This window comes from Ascaphus truei, chromosome 2, assembly GCF_040206685.1.
Source record: "Ascaphus truei isolate aAscTru1 chromosome 2, aAscTru1.hap1, whole genome shotgun sequence".
In the NCBI taxonomy this organism is placed as follows: domain Eukaryota; kingdom Metazoa; phylum Chordata; class Amphibia; order Anura; family Ascaphidae; genus Ascaphus; species Ascaphus truei.
The window spans coordinates 414,253,437-414,272,953 of NC_134484.1; the positions used below are offsets into that span (position 1 = coordinate 414,253,437).

The 19,517-nt window shown below is 38.7% G+C and overlaps 1 protein-coding gene across 1 annotated transcript in view; it reads left to right on the forward strand.

The window, feature by feature from the left end:
• The window catches only part of MALRD1 (MAM and LDL receptor class A domain containing 1), a 662,703-nt gene that overhangs the window by 15,225 nt on the left and 627,961 nt on the right, over positions 1-19,517 (forward strand). The window contains exon 2 of the mRNA XM_075588643.1: positions 3,231-3,353. Coding sequence (XP_075444758.1) covers positions 3,231-3,353 — 123 coding nt within the window. The remainder of the gene's footprint in view (positions 1-3,230; positions 3,354-19,517) is intronic.

Below are 19,517 nucleotides of genomic sequence, written 5' to 3' on the forward strand. Positions count from 1 at the left end.
AGATGAGGTTGAAAAAAGACGTAGGTCCATCAAGTTCAACCTATGCTAAATTTAGACATATCCAAAATTATTCCTTTTGTGAAATCTTTTGTTCGAATCTATATTTGTGTGTTTGTAGGAAGTGTTCGCCCTCAAAACAAAACACATTATGAATTAGAATAAATGAAATTCCCTTTATGATAAAGTCAATTTGGTCAGACTCCAATTCCCCATATTTGTTCAAGTTATAAAATATTGCATCCCACCCCTGCTGATGGTCTATACAAGTATACAGGGATGTGACATCACATGTGTCCAATACACAATCTTGATCCCATTTTACCTGTTCAAGGGTTTTCAGGACCTGCGTAGTATCCTTTAGAAAGGATGGGAGATTTTTTTTAACAATTGGTTGTAACAGTACATCTATATATTTTGACAGATTTTGGGTGAGGGACCCTAAGCCAAAAATTATGGGTCTCCCAGGAGGGTTTAACAATCATTGTGCACCTTAGGTAAATAATAAAATACTGGCTTTTTCGGGTGCTCTTTTTGTAAATATCCAAATTCTCTCTTAAAAAGTATCCCTTTTTCAAGACCTTCATCTAATAAATTGGAGAGTTGTACTTTGAATTTACCAGTTGGATCTTTCATCAATTTTTTATAGGCGGAGGTGTCTCTTAAATGTCTCTGCGATTCTTTAATGTAGTCTTCTTTATTTAAGATCACTACACCTCCACCCTTATCAGCCAGTTTTATTACAACATCGGTGTTGGTGGAGAGATTTTTTAAGGCTAATTGTTCTTCTTTAGTTAGATTTATACCTCTTGTATGTTTTTCTGTGTTAGTAATTATTTCCATATCTTCCTCTGCTAGTTTCTGAAAAGTCTCCGACAATGGGCCTCTACAGAAACTGGGAACAAAATGGGATTGTTTTTTTTTAAAGTGGTATGAATTAAATTATTTCTGTTCGGTGCTCCCCCACCTTAGTCTACTTCTCTCAATTCATGTTTGGACTTGAGAAAGTATCTTTTGAGGGTCAGCCACCTTATACATTTCTGTGTATCTATATATAAGTCTGGTATTTGTTAGATTCATTCGTAGGGGCAAAGTTTAATCCTTTACTAAGTAATGATGTATCGTGTTGTCCCAGAGTAAGATTTCTTAAGTTAAAAATATCAGTGTGTTTATCTATTCTGCTATTCTTTTGTATTCTCTTTCTCCCCCTCTACATCCTCTCTTTCGTTTTCGTCTCTTTTCCTTATGATCGCTTTTGAAGTCGGAATGTCCCTCCTTTTTGTTGGGGAATGCGAGTATCTGCCCCTCTGGATATACTCTTCCCTTCCTCTCTCTAAAAAAGGAGACCTTGGAGCTGATGTTTTGTGGTCGGATCTCTCTCTAGATCTTTTGTGCTCAGCTTGATGTTGATTGCAGTTGGTTACCTGATCACTTTGATAGCTTCTTTCATTATTTTTGTAAGGATTGTGTTTAGTATATGTTGTTCTACTATCTCCATTATATCCTCGATTTCGAGAATATGATTTGTAGCTCTTTTTATATTTAGGTTGATATATGTACTCGGGTTTATAAGGTTTGTTAGATCTTCAATGATCCCTTCTATAAAACGTATCTGATCCCCTTTCAGGGATACTTCTGTATCTCTGTTCTTTTTTAAAAAGACTGTGTTCATTAGTATCTTTTTTTCTTCCAATTTCTATAGTAATTGGCTTCATAATTGAACTATTCCCCTTGAAATGTATTTTTCTTTGTTGCCATTGTAGCCTCTTTTATTTTATCTTGTCTGTCTTTCATTTATAACTCACAACCTTAAGTTTACCCATATCTGCTATCAGAGAAAAGATCGAATTCCTTGACTTAGAAATATTAGTGGAAGATTGAGAAATACAGACTTGAACCTTTTTCAAAACGGTTAACTGTAATAATGATATATCAGCCACTAGCAGCTATATAACACAACAATTCTAAGCATGAAAGAAACCAAAAGATCGAGAGTTTGAGATTTCACAGCGGAGAGGAGAATGAGCCGGCTTGGTGGGCCAAGTAGTTCTTATCTGCTGTCAATATCTTTGTTTCTACGTTAGGACTAAATCAATATTGCATTCTTTGTAGTTCTGAACATTTTAAATCAAATATGTTTTATAGCACCTTCAGAAAAACATAAAAGTTACTTCTTGAATGTTTTAGGAATTGCACATTTACAATTCAGAGATTGCTCTTTGGGGCTGCATAAATGTATACATCATTATTATGAGTGAGCTTTTAGGAATCTTTTAGATTTTTTACCTGTCCACAAAATCACTCACAATATTATTCACGGTTATCACCAACAGCCCAATAGCATAATTTATTATATATTTAATTTGACATTATGTTTTGTCTCCCACTCTTTGTAACTTTCAACTCATTCTCACACTGTTCAATCTTTACCATTCATCCTCTTTCCTCTATTTATATTAACAACTCAATTTAATACAATGATATCTATGAACTCATGCAGAATACATAATGTATGTAATTCCTTATTGTTTCCTTCTCAACAATTTGAACATCCTCCTTGATGATCTCCTCATCTACTCTTTTATCTTTAATCAAAATGTTTCTTTCAGACCAGTCTTCCTAACTCCTCCCTTGGCTGCCCTGTGAGCAAACCCAAACTTGTCGTACCCATTAATTGTCAAATGTCTCTAGAGCATCATATACCAGTACATTCCAGGTCTCATTTACTCATGTTTCCAGTCCAGTTTTGCTTTGTGTCTTTTCCTCTTTATTGTCTACTACAACTGTTACCTACTATAGTAAGCTCATTTGAAACTCACTTCTTGGGCAATGAGTCATTTTGCTCTTTGACCTGCCTTCAAAGAAGCTCTGAAATACAGTTACACTTTAAAAAAAAACATCCAGCGTTTCACCTTGCACATTTCCCCCCTGACATATGTTTACTCTGATCTCCACCTTTTCCCTTTCTTCATCCTCTCACTTCTTCATCCTCTTCACCCATTAAACTCAACCAATGTTGGCAGGAAAAGAGAAGGTTTCCAATAAACAGTTGATTATGTAGCCCATTAAAAAATAGGCTATTTGTCAGTGACCCATACATTTGTATTTTTAAACCGCTGTATACTTCTCGTGTTACAATGGCATGACTTTGTAATATAGATTGCTATTTTTTTTTTATTCCAGAGTTTTCATTGTGGTTCCTTATTTAATCTTTCTCGTCTGTCTTCCAACAGGCTCCTTTTATGACCAATGTGATTTTGAGACAGGTTTGTGTGGTATGATATGTGATGGATGGATTAGAATCAATGGATCAGCAAATATGAGCCCACATTCTGACCACAATAGCAATCAAACTGGTAAGATTTAATTGTAAACTGTCGGTGGAGATTTTTTTTTAAAGAGCAATACTAATCATTTATATAGATGTAGTAGTCTTTACTGTTCCATCAAGTGCTCAATGGTGAGATACAGTATGTTGTGCTATTCTGCACTAGCAATGTAATTGAATTATATGGAAATCTGTGATATTTGGCATTAAACAGGATATGCTCTGTTAATAACTGTCACTTGCTACTTCTGTATGTTCTAATCAATAGAAAGCAACACTCTCTTCTAAGTTTGATAAGTTATTTTCTTTGTAATTTATGTTGTTCCTTTTCAACGACCCCCCAAAAAAGTCAACTTCACAGTTAATTAATATGATTAAGAAGACAAAATGAATTGTTGTCTATCTTTACATTATCCACATTAAAAAGAACATAAGTAAGTAATATAAGTACATAGGTAACACAAGTAATGTTACTTAAGTTATAAGTATATTAGTGCATACTCTAAGTAACATAATTCATTATTAATGTATTGTAGAGCAAAATGTAAAAATAAAAGTTGAATTGTTATGCTATGCAATTTATTTTGTCTTTTGGCATTTAAGTGATTAATCAGCTTGCTGTATATACTAAGCGAAATACCATATAAGATCAATATCACCTACTAATGACTGTACTACAATGTAATGTACATAGACAGTGTAATTGGTTAAAACTAGGTGTTTAATGCTTAATGCCTACTGTTGGTAAAAAAACCACTGATGAAAGTTCTCCCGAGAAATGTTTAGAGGATGAATTGTATGGGAGCTTTGCTTTATCAATCTCTTCCTTATCTCTCATATGTCATATTTTCTTTTTAAATGTTTTTTTTTCTGACAGAGTGGGTAAATTTTGTACAGATAACTGAGATCGTTTTGCGTATTTTATAGTTGGCTTGTTTCTCAACTATTTGATTAAAAAATATTGTTGAAAAGTAATAATGACATTGGTATGGGTCAGTTCTTGTTTCTCATTCCTCATTTTATAGGTCTTGTGGTACGCTGATTAATTACATTGTTTGCACATTGAACATATTTGCACATACATTGCTATTGAAAAAAAGGATGGGGATAGGGAGTGATCAACTTAAACCATACTAATTAACAAATAAATTCAACCGATAATTATAAAGTGGGTGCAAATTGTGAACTGAAAGATAATCAGTAAAGTAGAGAGGACAAAAGTCGATGTACCCCAAACAGAATTCACTTAAATGCATTTAAGTGAATTCTCTTTGGGGTACATCGACTTTTGTACTCTCTACTTTACTGATACATTACTATTGGACTTATGCTACAAAAATACTTGTTAAAGGACAGGGACCTTATGTTAATCATTGATTAGTTCTAATAACTTTCCGGTAAATGAAACATGCATATCTCTGGTTTTCATTTACAATGTATGAACTATCTCTCTATCTTGATTAGTTTTGTTCACACACAGTATTAACATACTGTAGGTTCAAAGTCCTAGAAATAACATTTATTACACGGAATATTTGCAGAGTCGTTAACTCAGTCCTGACACTTGCTAGTTATTTTCTCCCTGTTAATATTTTTACGCTTGCAAATAATGATGAGCATTTTCAACCTGTTAAAAATGTGAACAACTCTGCAAAAGATTTAGAAATACATATTCTCAATTTGGTTCCCTTTTCGAATTGAACCATTATATTCTTAAATGCTGTTTAAAAAACAAAGTGGTAGATGTCAGGGGAGGAGACACATTTGGGATTGTATTAGTTCACCAATAGAAGAGGTACTGTATAGAGGGAGAAAAGCAGAGGACCAAGGACAGAGTCTTGTGGGAAACCAACAGAAAGAGTGAGTGAAGAGGATGAGACAACAGAAAAGGAAACACTAAAACAGCAGTTGGATAGTAAATATGAAGGAGTTTCCCACATAAATAGACTTACATTATTAGACAATGGGTATATAAAGAAGTATAACACACGCCATCCCACAATCCCTGAGGAAGTTCATCATTGAGTGAAATGCATTGGATTAGTGCCAGATCTCTTTGGTCCCACGGTGTCCTTCAGATGTGCGCGCCTCCCATCCTTTCTCCTCCACTGCATGAGCACCATCCGGTTATGAGTGATGCTACGTAGTGACATCATGTTACCAAGCAACCGATTCGGAGGAGTGGAGCTAAGCGGCAGAGGTTTTCCCCAGCAAAGAGATGCAGGATGGACTGGCAAAGTAACTGCTGTGAAATCTGGCTTAAAGTCAGAAAACTTTGCAGACCTCTACTGACCCTTACACCAAGGACGTAGAGGGACAAAATACCAGACCTCTCCTTGGTTTATTACTGTACCTTGATGCTGATATTCATTCTCCATTCGTGAGTTGTCATTTTTCTCGATACAATCTATGATAATTGATGTTATTACACTATTGCGGTTTTTCCTTTTTTCTTCCCCTTTCTATTTGGAAGTTCATGTAGATCTGTGGATCAAGATGTTCGTATTTTTTTGATGTAATCCATTCTTTTTATGTGTTTTTCACTTGTAGAATCACTATATTTTTACATTCACCTGATATTTGTTTGCGCTCCCATTCTTATGTTTTTCTGTTCTGTATAGACATAAAATACTGTGTCTATTTGAGAGCTGCACCAAACAAAAAATCACCAATATGCATATTTAGTCTTTTATTTTACACATTAGATCATTCATTTGCGCTCATTTAACCCACCTCACTTATAGGACAAGAGTATGATTTTGTTATGTATTAAGTCAGCTTTACAGTTGAATTTTGTCCAGTAACATTCTGCAGTGCATTAGCTCTTCTGAGGTAGCAGGCAAAGTGTGTGTGCCACAGTTTTTGGTTAGATTGTCGGGGTTGACGTAGGTGGTGGGAGCTATTTTGTCTTTAGCTGATTAGAGTGTACTGTCATATAGAGAGGTTGATAGGTCAGGGCAGGAAGTGATAGATGTTGAAAGGCGGAGAGGTTGTAAAGATGCAGAAAATTGGAGTTGGTTTAGAGCAGGGGAGCGCAAACTTTTGCTGCTGCGCCCCCCTGCCTCTCCACCTCTGGTGCTCATGGCCCCCTTACATTGAGGTGGCGTCAAAAGACCTGCAGCATCATTTGACACGTGTGACATCACGTCACATGACTCTGCGGCGTCATTTCATGCCGCAGAGTCATTTGATGCCGCATTGCCATGGACGCGAGTCCCGATGCTGGCAGAGTCAAGGTAAGTTTAGAGTTGCAGGGGTCTCACGCAATCCCTGGAATTTAATTTAAATGCCTCGGGTGAGAGTGTGTGGCCTCTGCAACTGCCCGCACCCCCTCCCCCCCATAAAAAATCCAGCGCCCCCACTTTGCGCACCGCTGGTCTAGAGTATGTCGATTTCTGTATGAACATGTGGAAGTATGTGTTCTGGAGGTTGCAGAGGCTACAGTAAGGCTAAAGGGCAAATTAGAGGAGTTAGAGACAGAAGTGAGAGAGAACTAGGTCAAGGGAGTGTTCATTGCAGTGAGTAGGAGAGGTGGTCCTCTGGGAGAGACCATAGGAGGAGGTTAAAGAAATAAGATGGACAGCTGAAGTGAATACTTGTTAAAGTCTCCAAAGATGACAAAGAATATGGGTAGTAATAATACAACATAATTTAGTGGCTAAATCTTCAAGAAAACAAGGCAATAATACATACAAGTCAAAATAAGAGTATAATATATTGCATATAGGCTGGGAGTTATCAAAGCGTAATGTGATGTTACCTTAAATTCGGGCACAACACCCTGAAACATTTGTCTGATAGAGATCAAATTATAGCACAGGAGAGATCACATACCAATTTAACTATTATAGAGACACTGCTGTTAATTACTTGACTAAAGCAACAAATATTGAGGCTATCCTAAACTTTTCCTCTTATATCACCTATAAAGTTCCAAGCTCCTAGCCTATATTGGTTGCTTGCTACCAGTCCCTGTTCCTCACATCTGCTGGTCATTGTTTTCTACAAGGATAAGACTTATTTTAGGTCTTACAGTACCTGTACAAGGCTATTAGCCAATATTTTCTTTTCAAAATAATCCTCTCTGAATTCAGAATTAGTCCGGTGGGTGCACACACAATAATTTATTAATTATTAGTTGCCTGATAAATCCTGCAATATGAACAATTAATCAAGCCAAAACAGTAGTGAAACTACAGATGTGACCAGATTCCCTGTTTTCTGTGCCGTGAGCAAACGCCGTAAAAATACGGTGCTAGGGAAGGTGGCAGCTGCGACGGCACTATGGGTGGGTCCATTGCTTTTTATGGGACCCCACATGGACCGTGCGCGATCATGGCACCAGGAACTGTAAGACCACATGCATCTGTGTACTCTGGGTTGTATTTACTAAGCGTTCCTAAATCATGTCACACCTTAAGGACCTTTTAGTTGAATAGGTGCATATTGGTTATGACTACACAACTTAGTAGTTATGGCCCTTTAACTTCAAAGGACCTTCACTGTCTGATAAAAAATGTTACTGCAAATTTCTACAAAGCAACTCATCTATCAGTTGGCTACCACTATAACTGCCATGTCAAATACATAAAACAAGAAACAAAAAAGTCCAGAGCAACATCCAATGTGACAAAAATACAGAGTGAAATACCTATATATCTCTTGAAAAAGGGTCATCTAGTTAAACCTTTGGGCAAAGCGAATAAGCCTGTGAGCCACTATCAAGGCATGACCATAATATCGCAGGTGCTAACACTAACTGATTAAAATCCTTATTTACCTCTATAATTAAAGGAAGGATGGTCCTGGCATTGAACCTGTTGCAACCAGCTGCATGAAAAGAAAACCTGCTTACTTGGACAGTGGGAAGGGGCGAGCCCTTATACCATGGGTGGGAGGAGACACTAACCTCCAAAACAGCTGAGACCAGCTGGACAAAGTAAACAAACACACAGATACGAGCAAGCTCTCAGAAAGCCCTCCAAATTACCACAAAATACTGTATATATGTGTATATAAGTGTCAAAAGTGCTACTGGGCGTGGCTAATTTTCATAATTCACAGGTTGAGGTCTCCTACTGGTCCTACTGTAGGGTGTAGTCGAGAGTAATGGCTCTAGGTTACCTACCTTCTCAGTACATTAACCCATTGTGTCACACGGCACAACTAAAACATTAGCAGTTTTTATATGAAAGGATACAAAACTGGAATTAGTATTCTTTGAAATAGAGCTTACAAAAGAAATCAATTGTATAATAAAGTCCCACAGACATATTACAGTACACATTCACTAAAAAAAAGGTGACATTTACATATATGGGATTACCCATAATCATGCCATCCCTGCACGGTAAGCCTAAAAATATTCACTCCCATAATGTTGGGGTTTCCTTCGATCATTGGCACACACCAACTCTCCTTATTTTTGAGGGAGACTCCCTGACTTTAAAATGAAATATACAGTATATATATATATATTTTTCCGTATCCATGAAAATAATCATAGTTGCAATGCGTCAATTGACGTTTTAGCAATCTGTTACATTTTCATTACAAAGCTCCCTGAAAGATGTTGGCTGAAGGATAAAAAAAAAAACTGCATGTTATAGTTAATTACATATATACATAAACTTTAAAAAATATACATTATATATGAAACCTTTGAATAGCTTACAAAAATACAAAAGAATGAGAGAGCCTTATCTTTTCTGTGTAAGCAACACTATGCTGTTACTAAATCATTGTATCTGGTGCAGTGCAAATTCAATAAACAGAACACTGGCTAGACGGCAATAAAAATATGTTTAAATTCCAATCCCTTATTATAGAGGTTGCTGGAGCCCCTTTAATATATATATATAAAAATATATATACAGCTAAACCCCGTTATAACGTGCCTCGCTATACCGTGATTCGGTTATAACGCGGTTTTCCCGTGGCTCCCGTTTAAAAAAAAAAAAAAAATTAAAATTTTTGCACACTGCACACACTGCAAACACTACACACACTGCACACACTGCACACACTGCACACACTCACTGCACACACTGCACACACTGCACACACACTGCTCATTGCTCACACTGCACACACTGCACGCACACTGCACACACTGCACACACACTGCACATTGCACACACACTGCTCATTGCTCACACTGACACACACTGCACACTGCTCACACTGACACACACTGCACACACACTGCTCACACTGCTCACACTGACACACACTGCACACACACTGCTCACACTGACACACACTGCACACTGCACAAACACTGCTCACACTGACACACACTGCACACTGCACACACACTGCTCACACTGACACACACTGCACAGACACTGCTCATTGCTCACACTGCACACACTGACACACTGCTCATTGCTCACACTGACACACACTGCACACTGCTCACACTGACACACACTGCTCACACTGACACACACTGCACACTGCTCACACACACACACAGCAAGGTAACCCAACCTCTGTGGTGCCTCTTCAACATTAACCCCCTCACAGCCAGGGGAAAGGGTGTCCGAGCGTCCGATGTGTCCCCCTCCCCTCTAGGCTGGTGTTACGGCCCGGGGCAGGGGGTGGGACGTCATTATGCTGTGGGGGGGTGGCGGGGCCCTGCGCTGCGGCTGAGTGGCAGGACGACCCTGCGCTACGGCGGGCCCTGTACTGCTGCGCGAGGGCCCTGTGCTGCGGTGGGGGGGGGGGGTTAGCGGTCTTCCGGAGACTGTGCTTACCTGTCTCCAAAGCAGCACATCCCGACAGCGATCACTTTAGGCACCCCTCACGTTCGCCGTGCGCATGCGCATGCGCCGTGCGGCTCGTGAGGTGTGGATGTTCCCTGCTAGTTCCCTCTGCTCCTCCTGAAGCGGGGACCGGAGGGGCATCCCCCCTCCCATCCCGCGGCCTGTCACGCGGTGACAGGGGGAAGCGGGGACCGGAGGGGCGTCCCCGCTCCCATCTCCTGTCCTGCGGTGACCGGGGGAAGCGGGGACCAGAGGGACATCCCCGCTCCCATCTCCTGTCCCGCGGGATGAATATGCGCTGATGCGGCGGCCATTTTTTTTTTTTAAATTAGCGCGACCCCGTTACTAACGCGGTGGTCTCGGGGTGGACCCCGAGGACCGCGTTATAACGGGGTTTAGCTGTATATATATAAAAATATATTCTATAGGGAACCATGTTAAAAATGGTTATTGAGGCAAAAAGTGACACTGTGTGCTCATTTGCATGTCATTTCCCAGAATCCCTTGCTGCAGTGGAAGTGCTGTATGCTGGGTGATAATGGGGAAAGGCGGGGTTGCAGACCTGCCTAAGACATGCAGATGAGCGTACAGTTATATTTGCATATATATATATATATATATATATATATATATATATATATATAAACCATAATACTGAGTTAAGTTATGGTGAGTAAAAAAAGTGACAAAAACCCTCCACAGGAAAGCAAATATGCAAATATAGCTGTATGCTCATCTGCATGTCTTAGGCAGGTCTGCAACCCCACCTTTCCCCATTTTCACCCAGCATACAGCACTTCCACTGCAGCAAGGGATTCTGGGAAATGACATGCAAATGAGCACACAGTGTCACTTTTTGCCTCAATAACCATTTTTAACATGGTTCCCTATAGGCTTAAGCTTGCTGCATGGTCACAGCTTTGAGCACAGCCAGGGTTAAGGTGCATACCCAGAAAACCACCCACAGACAGCTGTTTCGACCTTGATGGGTCTCATCAGTGTGGGGTTGATTTTACTGGGAATGCAAGAGAGGCTTATGGGATAGGCTAAACCATAATACTGAATTAAGTTAAGCCTATCCCATAAGCCTCTCTTGCATTCCCAGTAAAATCAACCCCACACTGATGAGACCCATCAAGGTCGAAACAGCTGTCTGTGGGTGGTTTTCTGGGTATGCACCTTAACCCTGGCTGTGCTCAAAGCTGTGACCATGCAGCAAGCTTAAGCCTATAGGGAACCATGTTAAAAATGGTTATTGAGGCAAAAAGTGACACTGTGTGCTCATTTGCATGTCATTTCCCAGAATCCCTTGCTGCAGTGAAAGTGCTGTTAGGGGAAAAACATAAAAGTCCCCATATCAGACAGAAATAGTTGCATATTTATTTCTATGAATCTTCTCCATCAGCAGCAACAATGTATTTATTTATGAATAAAGACAAATGTAATAATTTGTGAAATGTAAGAAACTTGTTAACCAGTCGCTAATTGTCAGATGAATTCACGTGAAGTCAGACTTGGGTAATGCAATCAAAGGGGGGCAACAATGTGGTCCCAGACACATAACTTAATAATACAATATGTGTATTGTGTAATCCCTCCTTAACGCCTCTTATAAACAATCCCCCAATCAAAGTTGTACCTGGAACAGTAAGTGTAGCAATATATATATATATATATATATTGTCCACTCAAATTCTTACCTCACTTCCTCAAAGAATCAAAAAGGTTGCAATGGGTGTTCAAGAAGATGTATAGTGGAGCTCGTGCTGGTAGATTCAACCATACTAAGCTTAAACAAAAAGCCCAGCTAAAGTTGAAATGAGGCAGGCATAGCAAGTGAAGCCACAACCCCCAAATATTAAAGACAGCAAAAAGCAATGGCCCTCATTCTCAAAGGTCAAATTGTCCCTGGGCTTGATAGCATTCAGGAAGAAGACATGACGACAGAGGTTACTAAGAATCACTCAAGGTAAACAAAAACATTGAGACCTAAGTCTGGTTATCTACAACTGCCGAACTATCTTCAGTGATGAAGCACTGCATGCACTGGAAGACAAGCTTAAAAAGTTAAATGGGATATTCTTGGCCTTAGTGAAGTAAGAAAACTAGATGAAGGCCTCATTGAGCTCAAAACTGGACTATTACTATATAATTGAGGATCAAAAAATGGAAGAATTAGTGGAGTATGCTTCATTCTTAACAAGAGATCAAGAAACAGCACAGTGGCATATGAAAGCTCACCACAAACAGAATCAAGTCAAGCAGACAATGAAGTGGCAGATTTCTACCATGAAATCAATCAATTTAAGAAATGAAATTGTCACCTCGCAATCATTATGGGAGATGAATGCATAGCTTGGTGCTGGCCTGCAGAAAAACGAAACATGAGTTGGTACAGTAAGTATGGCACCGGCAACAAGAAGAATCAAAATAGAAAATGTACATGAAGTCAAGTCAATGAAATAAAGAATGAAATTGCCTGTATCCTATTGCCTGATTGAAGTGTTGACACAAGGAGTAATCACTAATTGGTTAGCTACTCATTACACCTGAATGTGAAGATGGAAAGAACAAAACTGATTAAAAAGAATAATGGCAGTGAATTTCAACTAGAGCTGACAAAAATTACTTCAGTTTGATGGAAAGGCATAGGGATACTTTAACAAACAATTATGAAGAACTTGTGAAGATTGTAGCGGAAAGTGCAGAAAAAAACCTGTAGTAATCACTTGCAAAAAAAGAGGAAAAGAACATATCTGTGGAGACAAAGCAGTGACTGAGTAAATTAAAAAAAATGTAGCACTTTGAAGATGTAAGAACAAGAATTGAACATGCTGAGAGATGATCCACACGCGTATAACTGAAGATGCATGAAAAGATGGAGCAGCAATTTATGTGGGAAAGAATCATATCGTTACACTCAAACAAGAAGATAGATCAACAATAAAATACCATGCACTTATCATAAAGAGATTTGAGGACTTCTATGTGAAATTGTACAAGAACACAGATAGTACAGAGTATAATCCAGCAGAGGAAGAGTGAGACAAAACCATCATTAATGTACCATGCATCCTTTAAGAGGTATAGTCAAAGGCAATAAAATCCATGACAATTCTAAAACAATGGAGCAATTCTAGAGTTATCTTCATCAACAAGAAAGGAGACAAATAAGATCTAAAAAACACAATGGATACAACACAATGGACCATATCCAAGTTGTACAAATGATTTCCTGACGTAAGGAATATGATCAATCACTCATTTAAGGATTCATAGATCATGAAAAAGCATTTGATTCTGTCTACATCTCAGTGGTTTTAAAGGCATTAAGAAGACAAAGTGTTGAAGAAGCGTACATTGATTTTATAGGGAACAGATTCTGCATTTCAATCTTGTGCAACTCATTTAATGTTTTTTAACCTGTGCTAAATATTGTGCAACATGTTCTTCCTAAACATTCTATAAGTTATATTCAATATATGCACTAAGTTTAGGAATGTCCATGTATACGTATTCTCAAATTATGTATTACATTTTAATTGGAAAGAAAAATCTGAATCCAGGTGAAGGTCAGGGTAGTTCTGTGGTATGGATGAAGCCGACGAGTCCTCATGACAATATTTCCAACAGCGATAAATACAATATTCAGGGTTTAATGTGTTGGTAACATTTTCTATTGCATGTAATTTACATGTTCTTTTTGTAGATTTTCTATTCTGTTCTACATAATTTAATTTTGTATATGTGTTTTATTTCATCTTTATCTTTCAACATCATGGCTATTGGGAACATTAAATCTTCACTTTTCTGTTTTATACGCGACTAATATTATCCCCCATTCAGTAGTATTCAGGAGTATTTGATCTCCTCTTGAATTTTTCCACATTTGTCCAGGTGCATGTTTTTGTTCTTGCAATTCTGAGTGTACTTCCTTATAAGAAGTTAGTAGCACCTTTTTATAGCTATAGTATTTATTTTTAGTATTGGTATTATAATGCACTGTAGATTTTTTTAATTGCGGTTTTCCTATGGGCACACATCCTGGCAGGACTGGATCCTTTGAATCCCCCAAACATTGACGTAGTAATGGAAGGGGCTCAATTAATTACTCGTGGTCTGTGTTTAAACACTCGGATATTGTTGAGAGATGAGAGCATAAATAATACTTTAAAACGAGGTAATATCTCAGACAGGATAGGAAAGGCAATGAAGAACCCTCTTTTTAGAAGAACCACTTTTATGATTCGAAAGACCAGGAGGAAAAAGAAGAAAGAAGAACAAGAAGAAAGCTAAGGGACAGGCAAGGGATTCAACCAAGGAGATATTTGAACCAAATCCCTCTGACTGTCAGGAAACCTCAGGTGACCTGTCCATATTCAACTTATCAAATTTAAAATTAAACGCTCACTATATCTCAGTATTGAAGAAGGAATTTTCTTTTTATCTCAGCTCTGGTTTTAATATTTTCTATTGGGTGAAAGATTTCAATCATTTCGCAAGGAATTTACGGCTATATAAGTATCATAAAAATAAATCTGATCGATTTGCTCAAATACATGTTATGACTTATAGCGATAATGGGTACCTGACCTTGTATTCCTTCTGGAGGGAAATGAGGATAAAGTTGAATCTATTGGTAAGGGAACCTTTAACGACTTACAAAGTAAAAGCCAGTTTACTCTACCAATGAATTATTTCCCTCACATTGAGAAATTTGTGGAATATGTGAAATGTGATTTAAAATGATTTACATCTAAATCGAGCTCCAGAAGCAATCTAAAGATATAGGAACAAAAAGCCTTGAAAGGATTGAGTAAGATGATAGAACTGACTATTAAAACCTCAAACAAAGGTGAAAATATACTGCCATTCTTACAAATATTAATTACTTGAAAGATAACGTGAGACTTCTTGGTGATAAAAACTGCTATAAGGTTCTTACTAAGGATCCCACCTCAATTTTTAGAAATTAAATTTTATTAATTTTACAAACTGACCTATCGAACAAAGTGATTAGTAAAAAGGAATTTGAATACATGGCCATTAAGTTTCCAACCATTGCTACATTCTGTACAATTCCCAAAGTCCATAAGAATCAGTACTGTCCACCTAAGAGACCTATTGTCTCAGGAAATGGTAGTTTAAAAGAATGGACAAGTACCTACCTGGATAAGATATTAAGGCCATTTGTTACCAGACTACCATTGTGAAGGATACTAAGGACACACTAAAGCAATTGCATGGAATTTTTTTAAACTTGTGTTTTATTGGTTTTTTTTGCACAAATTATTTTGGGGTGGGGGGGTGAGGGTACAAAAGAAAAATAGGAGGGGGTAAGGATGGGAAGGGATATTTCCACTTTTGCTTTTGTAGCCGGACTCACCTCTCTCGCACTTGTTGTTGTATGGTGGGAGGGTTACAGCAGGACAGGGAACGCTCTGGTGTATCGGAGGTTCCGTGACTTCAGGGGGCGATCAAGGCGCCGCCATATTGATTGCTGGCGCAGGCGCAGCAGGGCGTGGAGTTGGCTAGGGAGCAGAGGTCGCGCATGCGCGGATATAGCTGCCAAAGCCCGCGAAGGAGGAACGGTTCCTATAGGGTGAAGCATAGTGGACTACGAGTCCCAGCAGTCACCGCGAGACCCCGTGACGCCAGGGAGCCAATGGGGTGGCTGGAAAATCGGGAGGAAGGTAGAAAGGGTTGCACAGGGCACGCACGTTGTCAGAGCTAGCGGGAGGAGGAAGGAGACGGAGCTCCATGTGTAGGGAGGCCCACCGCCCCTACACTAAGCCTTATACCCCGGCCCAGTTAGGCCCTGAGTCCCCGTAGAGTGGAGCGGATATAGGGATTGGCCCCAGACAGGTTCCCGTTCCCCTTACTGTGCAAGTTCAGAGAAGTAAAGAGACAGTACATGTAAAGAGGGGCACCTGTTGATATATTGCCTATGCTAGTTGAGTAAAGTCATTTGTTTGTTTTTCATGCTGTGTGTGTGGAGTGATATACACTTGTCCTGCGAGGAACCACTCCCCCTCTGGTGGGAGCCATCGCAGGTGGAGGCGTTGCACCAAGTACGAGGTTATACATAGTATTACGTGTGCCACAGGCTCTCCGTGGCAGAGGCTCAGGCACTGCGAGCCTACAGGTTATACAGCACTTGGTAGCGGACTGTGTTCACTAGGAAACAGGGCTACACTTTGTTTTTCGGTACAATCAATTATACTTTGTTATACTTGTATTTACTTTTCGCGTGGTTCACATTGCAGTTTTATGATATAACATTGGGGGAGAGATTGTCAGAGATATATTAAGCATTTGTTTCCCAGTAAAACATCCACGGCCCCCATATTTTTAGAAAAGATTAGTATCTGTCCTGAATGAAACTGGTAAGTTTTTCCATTACCATAATGTAATTTAGTTTGTTTTTTACTTCTGTAATTGTCGGCGGACAAATCTGTTTCCAATTTCTAGCTATTACTGCTTTAGCTGAAGAAAAAATATGAACCATCAGTCTGTCTGTGTTCCACTCTAAGTCCTCTATTGGTTTCAGGATTAATACTGTCTCTATGTTCCAAGGGCAGTTTAGTCCCGTTATTTTCCTTATTAACTTTTTAATTTCCCCCCAGAATTGTACAATCTTAGGGCAGGTCCACCAAATGTGCTTAAACGAACCAATCTGGCTGCATTGCCTCCAGCAGTGATGGAGGTGGTCGGAAAAAACGAGTGGAGTCTAGCTGGGGTATAGTACCATCTATGTAAGATCTTGAGGTTAATTTCCCGCACTGCCGTGGATCTAGACGCCTTTGCTGACCTTTCATATATCTCCACCCAATCCTCCTTCTCTAGCGTCCGCCCGAGATCATTTTCCCAGTCAACAGTGTTTTTACTTGGCTGCTCTTCTTTCTGTGTGATCAGGGTTTGATACATTTGTGTAATGGTGCCCTTATGGTATTCTCCCGCCAGATATAAATTCTCAAAATTTGTTAGGGGTCTGAAAATGTCTTGTCTGGGCGGTTTTGAGACAGCATAATGCCTTATCTGAAAGTATTGCTACAAGTACATATCTGGTATATCGAACTCTTCTTTTAATTCCTGGAATGTTTTAATCCTGTCTGCTTTCACCACATCCCATATTCTCCTCAGGCCTTTTTCTCCCCATATTTTAAATGCCCTTGATTCGAGAGCTTGAGCAAACCCCGGGTTAGATATTATTGGAGTCAGGGGTGAGGGAATGGAGGATACAGTACTACAAAAAACAAAAATAGGAGCGCATGAAAATGAAACCAGAAGAAACCAGAATTAATACATATATTTTTATCATGAAAAATCATTCATCATACAAAAAATACACATAATACAGTAATATAATAATAACCTTGTCTAAATTGACACAAATAAATTATGCACGAGCCCTAGCCACACAGGAATAATGGATGTAAACACCCAAATGCACAACCCTAGATTGTGACAGGGAAGGAGAGGTGCTAGGAATGCAAGATGTTATAGAAAAAACAGACCTTAGGCACTAGAATTCCCCTTTGTGCTCCTCGTGGCAAATAGGGCTCCACCAGCTACACAAACTGACCGTCGTCACGGACGTGCGTTGCTGCGTTATGACATCACCAACATGTTTCGTGTCACATGACACTTCATCAGGGCTTGGCCATAGACACTCAGAGAGGCACTAATTTACCTCCCCTGGTTCCTATATTAACTAATTAGGAACCATGTGTTATTTCAGGCTATCAAACCATCCAATCAACTGCTCACATACTAATTGACAAATCAATATAACTAAATGTTAACAATAAATTATAAAAATGATAATAAATACATGACACTTACAAAATAATACCCACACAAATACATAACTTGACAGAACTTAAAATAATAAACTATAATTGATTTAAAAATAAATTTAAAATGACACATATAAATAAAAACAATTTAAAATACTTGGAACCAAAGCAATGACTATTAATTAGTCTATTGTTCCTCATGATGCAACATAATTATAATGAATTAATTTGTAAACATAAAAATATTCAGAGCTATTAAGGCTCTAGACTCCTTACAATTACATCATTGTCCATACCTTAAAAAATAAAAAAATATAAATACTGTATATATATTATACAGAACAAGAGATAAACACAATTATCGCAGCTTGTCCTGATTAACCTATAAGTGTCAGAGTAAAACCTCGCAGGACACCCTTAAGAGGGTACACAGATAAATACCCCCTTAACTAGATTATTTTTTTTATTAAAATTAGAACCATATGGACATAAATCTACATTCATCACACACTGCGTACTTATGTAATCCATAAAAATTAATTATATGTTACTATCTAATGTGATAAAAGCCTTAGTAGTAGATGTTAAAAATTACATGTGTTTATACATACATCGCAGCCTACTGTATAACTAGATGAGTCAGAGCTATGCTCGCAGGACTCAATAACTTTATATCAAATCTGTTCCATATTATCATTAGGCGAATACATTTCACAGATAACCATATTAGCACAAAGCCTAGGAAAATAACCTCAGTACTAGTCTTGCATACTTTGTCCCATAATTTTAAGGTGTGCGATAATTGGATGGGTCCTAATGTGTTCGGGTCTGGTCTCTTTTTTTAACCACAGTAGCATTGCCATATCCTTTGTCCGTGCCTCTGCTCTTTCTATGTCTATCCACGGCCTTTCGCCTTCCTCCATTGGCCAGTATATCAGGGGGGTTATCCTGGCTGCCTCGTCGTATTTGGTTAGGTCTGGCTGGGACATACCTCCTAATGTTGTTGGTTTACTCATTAACCTTCTCTTTATTCTTGGCTTTCTGCCATGCCATATAAACATTGTTATCTCTTTTTCTAGTTCTTTGATATCTTTCTGTGGGACTGAGACAGGTAGCACTTGGAATAAGTATAGCATTCTGGGTAGTGCATTCATTTTCACTGAGTTTATTCTGCCTGTCCACGATATTTGATGTTTATCCCAGGTCTTTAAGTCTTTTTTCAGTTCTTTGATAAGTGTTGGGTAGTTTGTCTCAAAAAGTTTGTCGTAAGTCTTTGTTATGTATACGCCTAAATATTTAATCTTGTCTGGGTTCCATATAATGGGAAATTGTTTTTTCATGTGTAGTTTGTCCTATGTCGAAATATTTAAACTTAGAGCCTCCGACTTTATTTTAAAGTTTGAGTATCTGCCAAATTCTTCTACTGTATCAAATAGTTTATGTAGTTATGTTTTGGGGTTTGTGAGTGATAGTAAAACATCGTCAGCGAATAGGGACACCTTGTATTCCCTGTCGCCTATCGTTACTCCCTGTATGTCGTTATTCCCTCTTATTTTGGATGCCAGCGCTTCTATGCAAAGCGCAAACAGCAACGGTGACAATGGGCATCCCTGTCTAGTGCCGTTT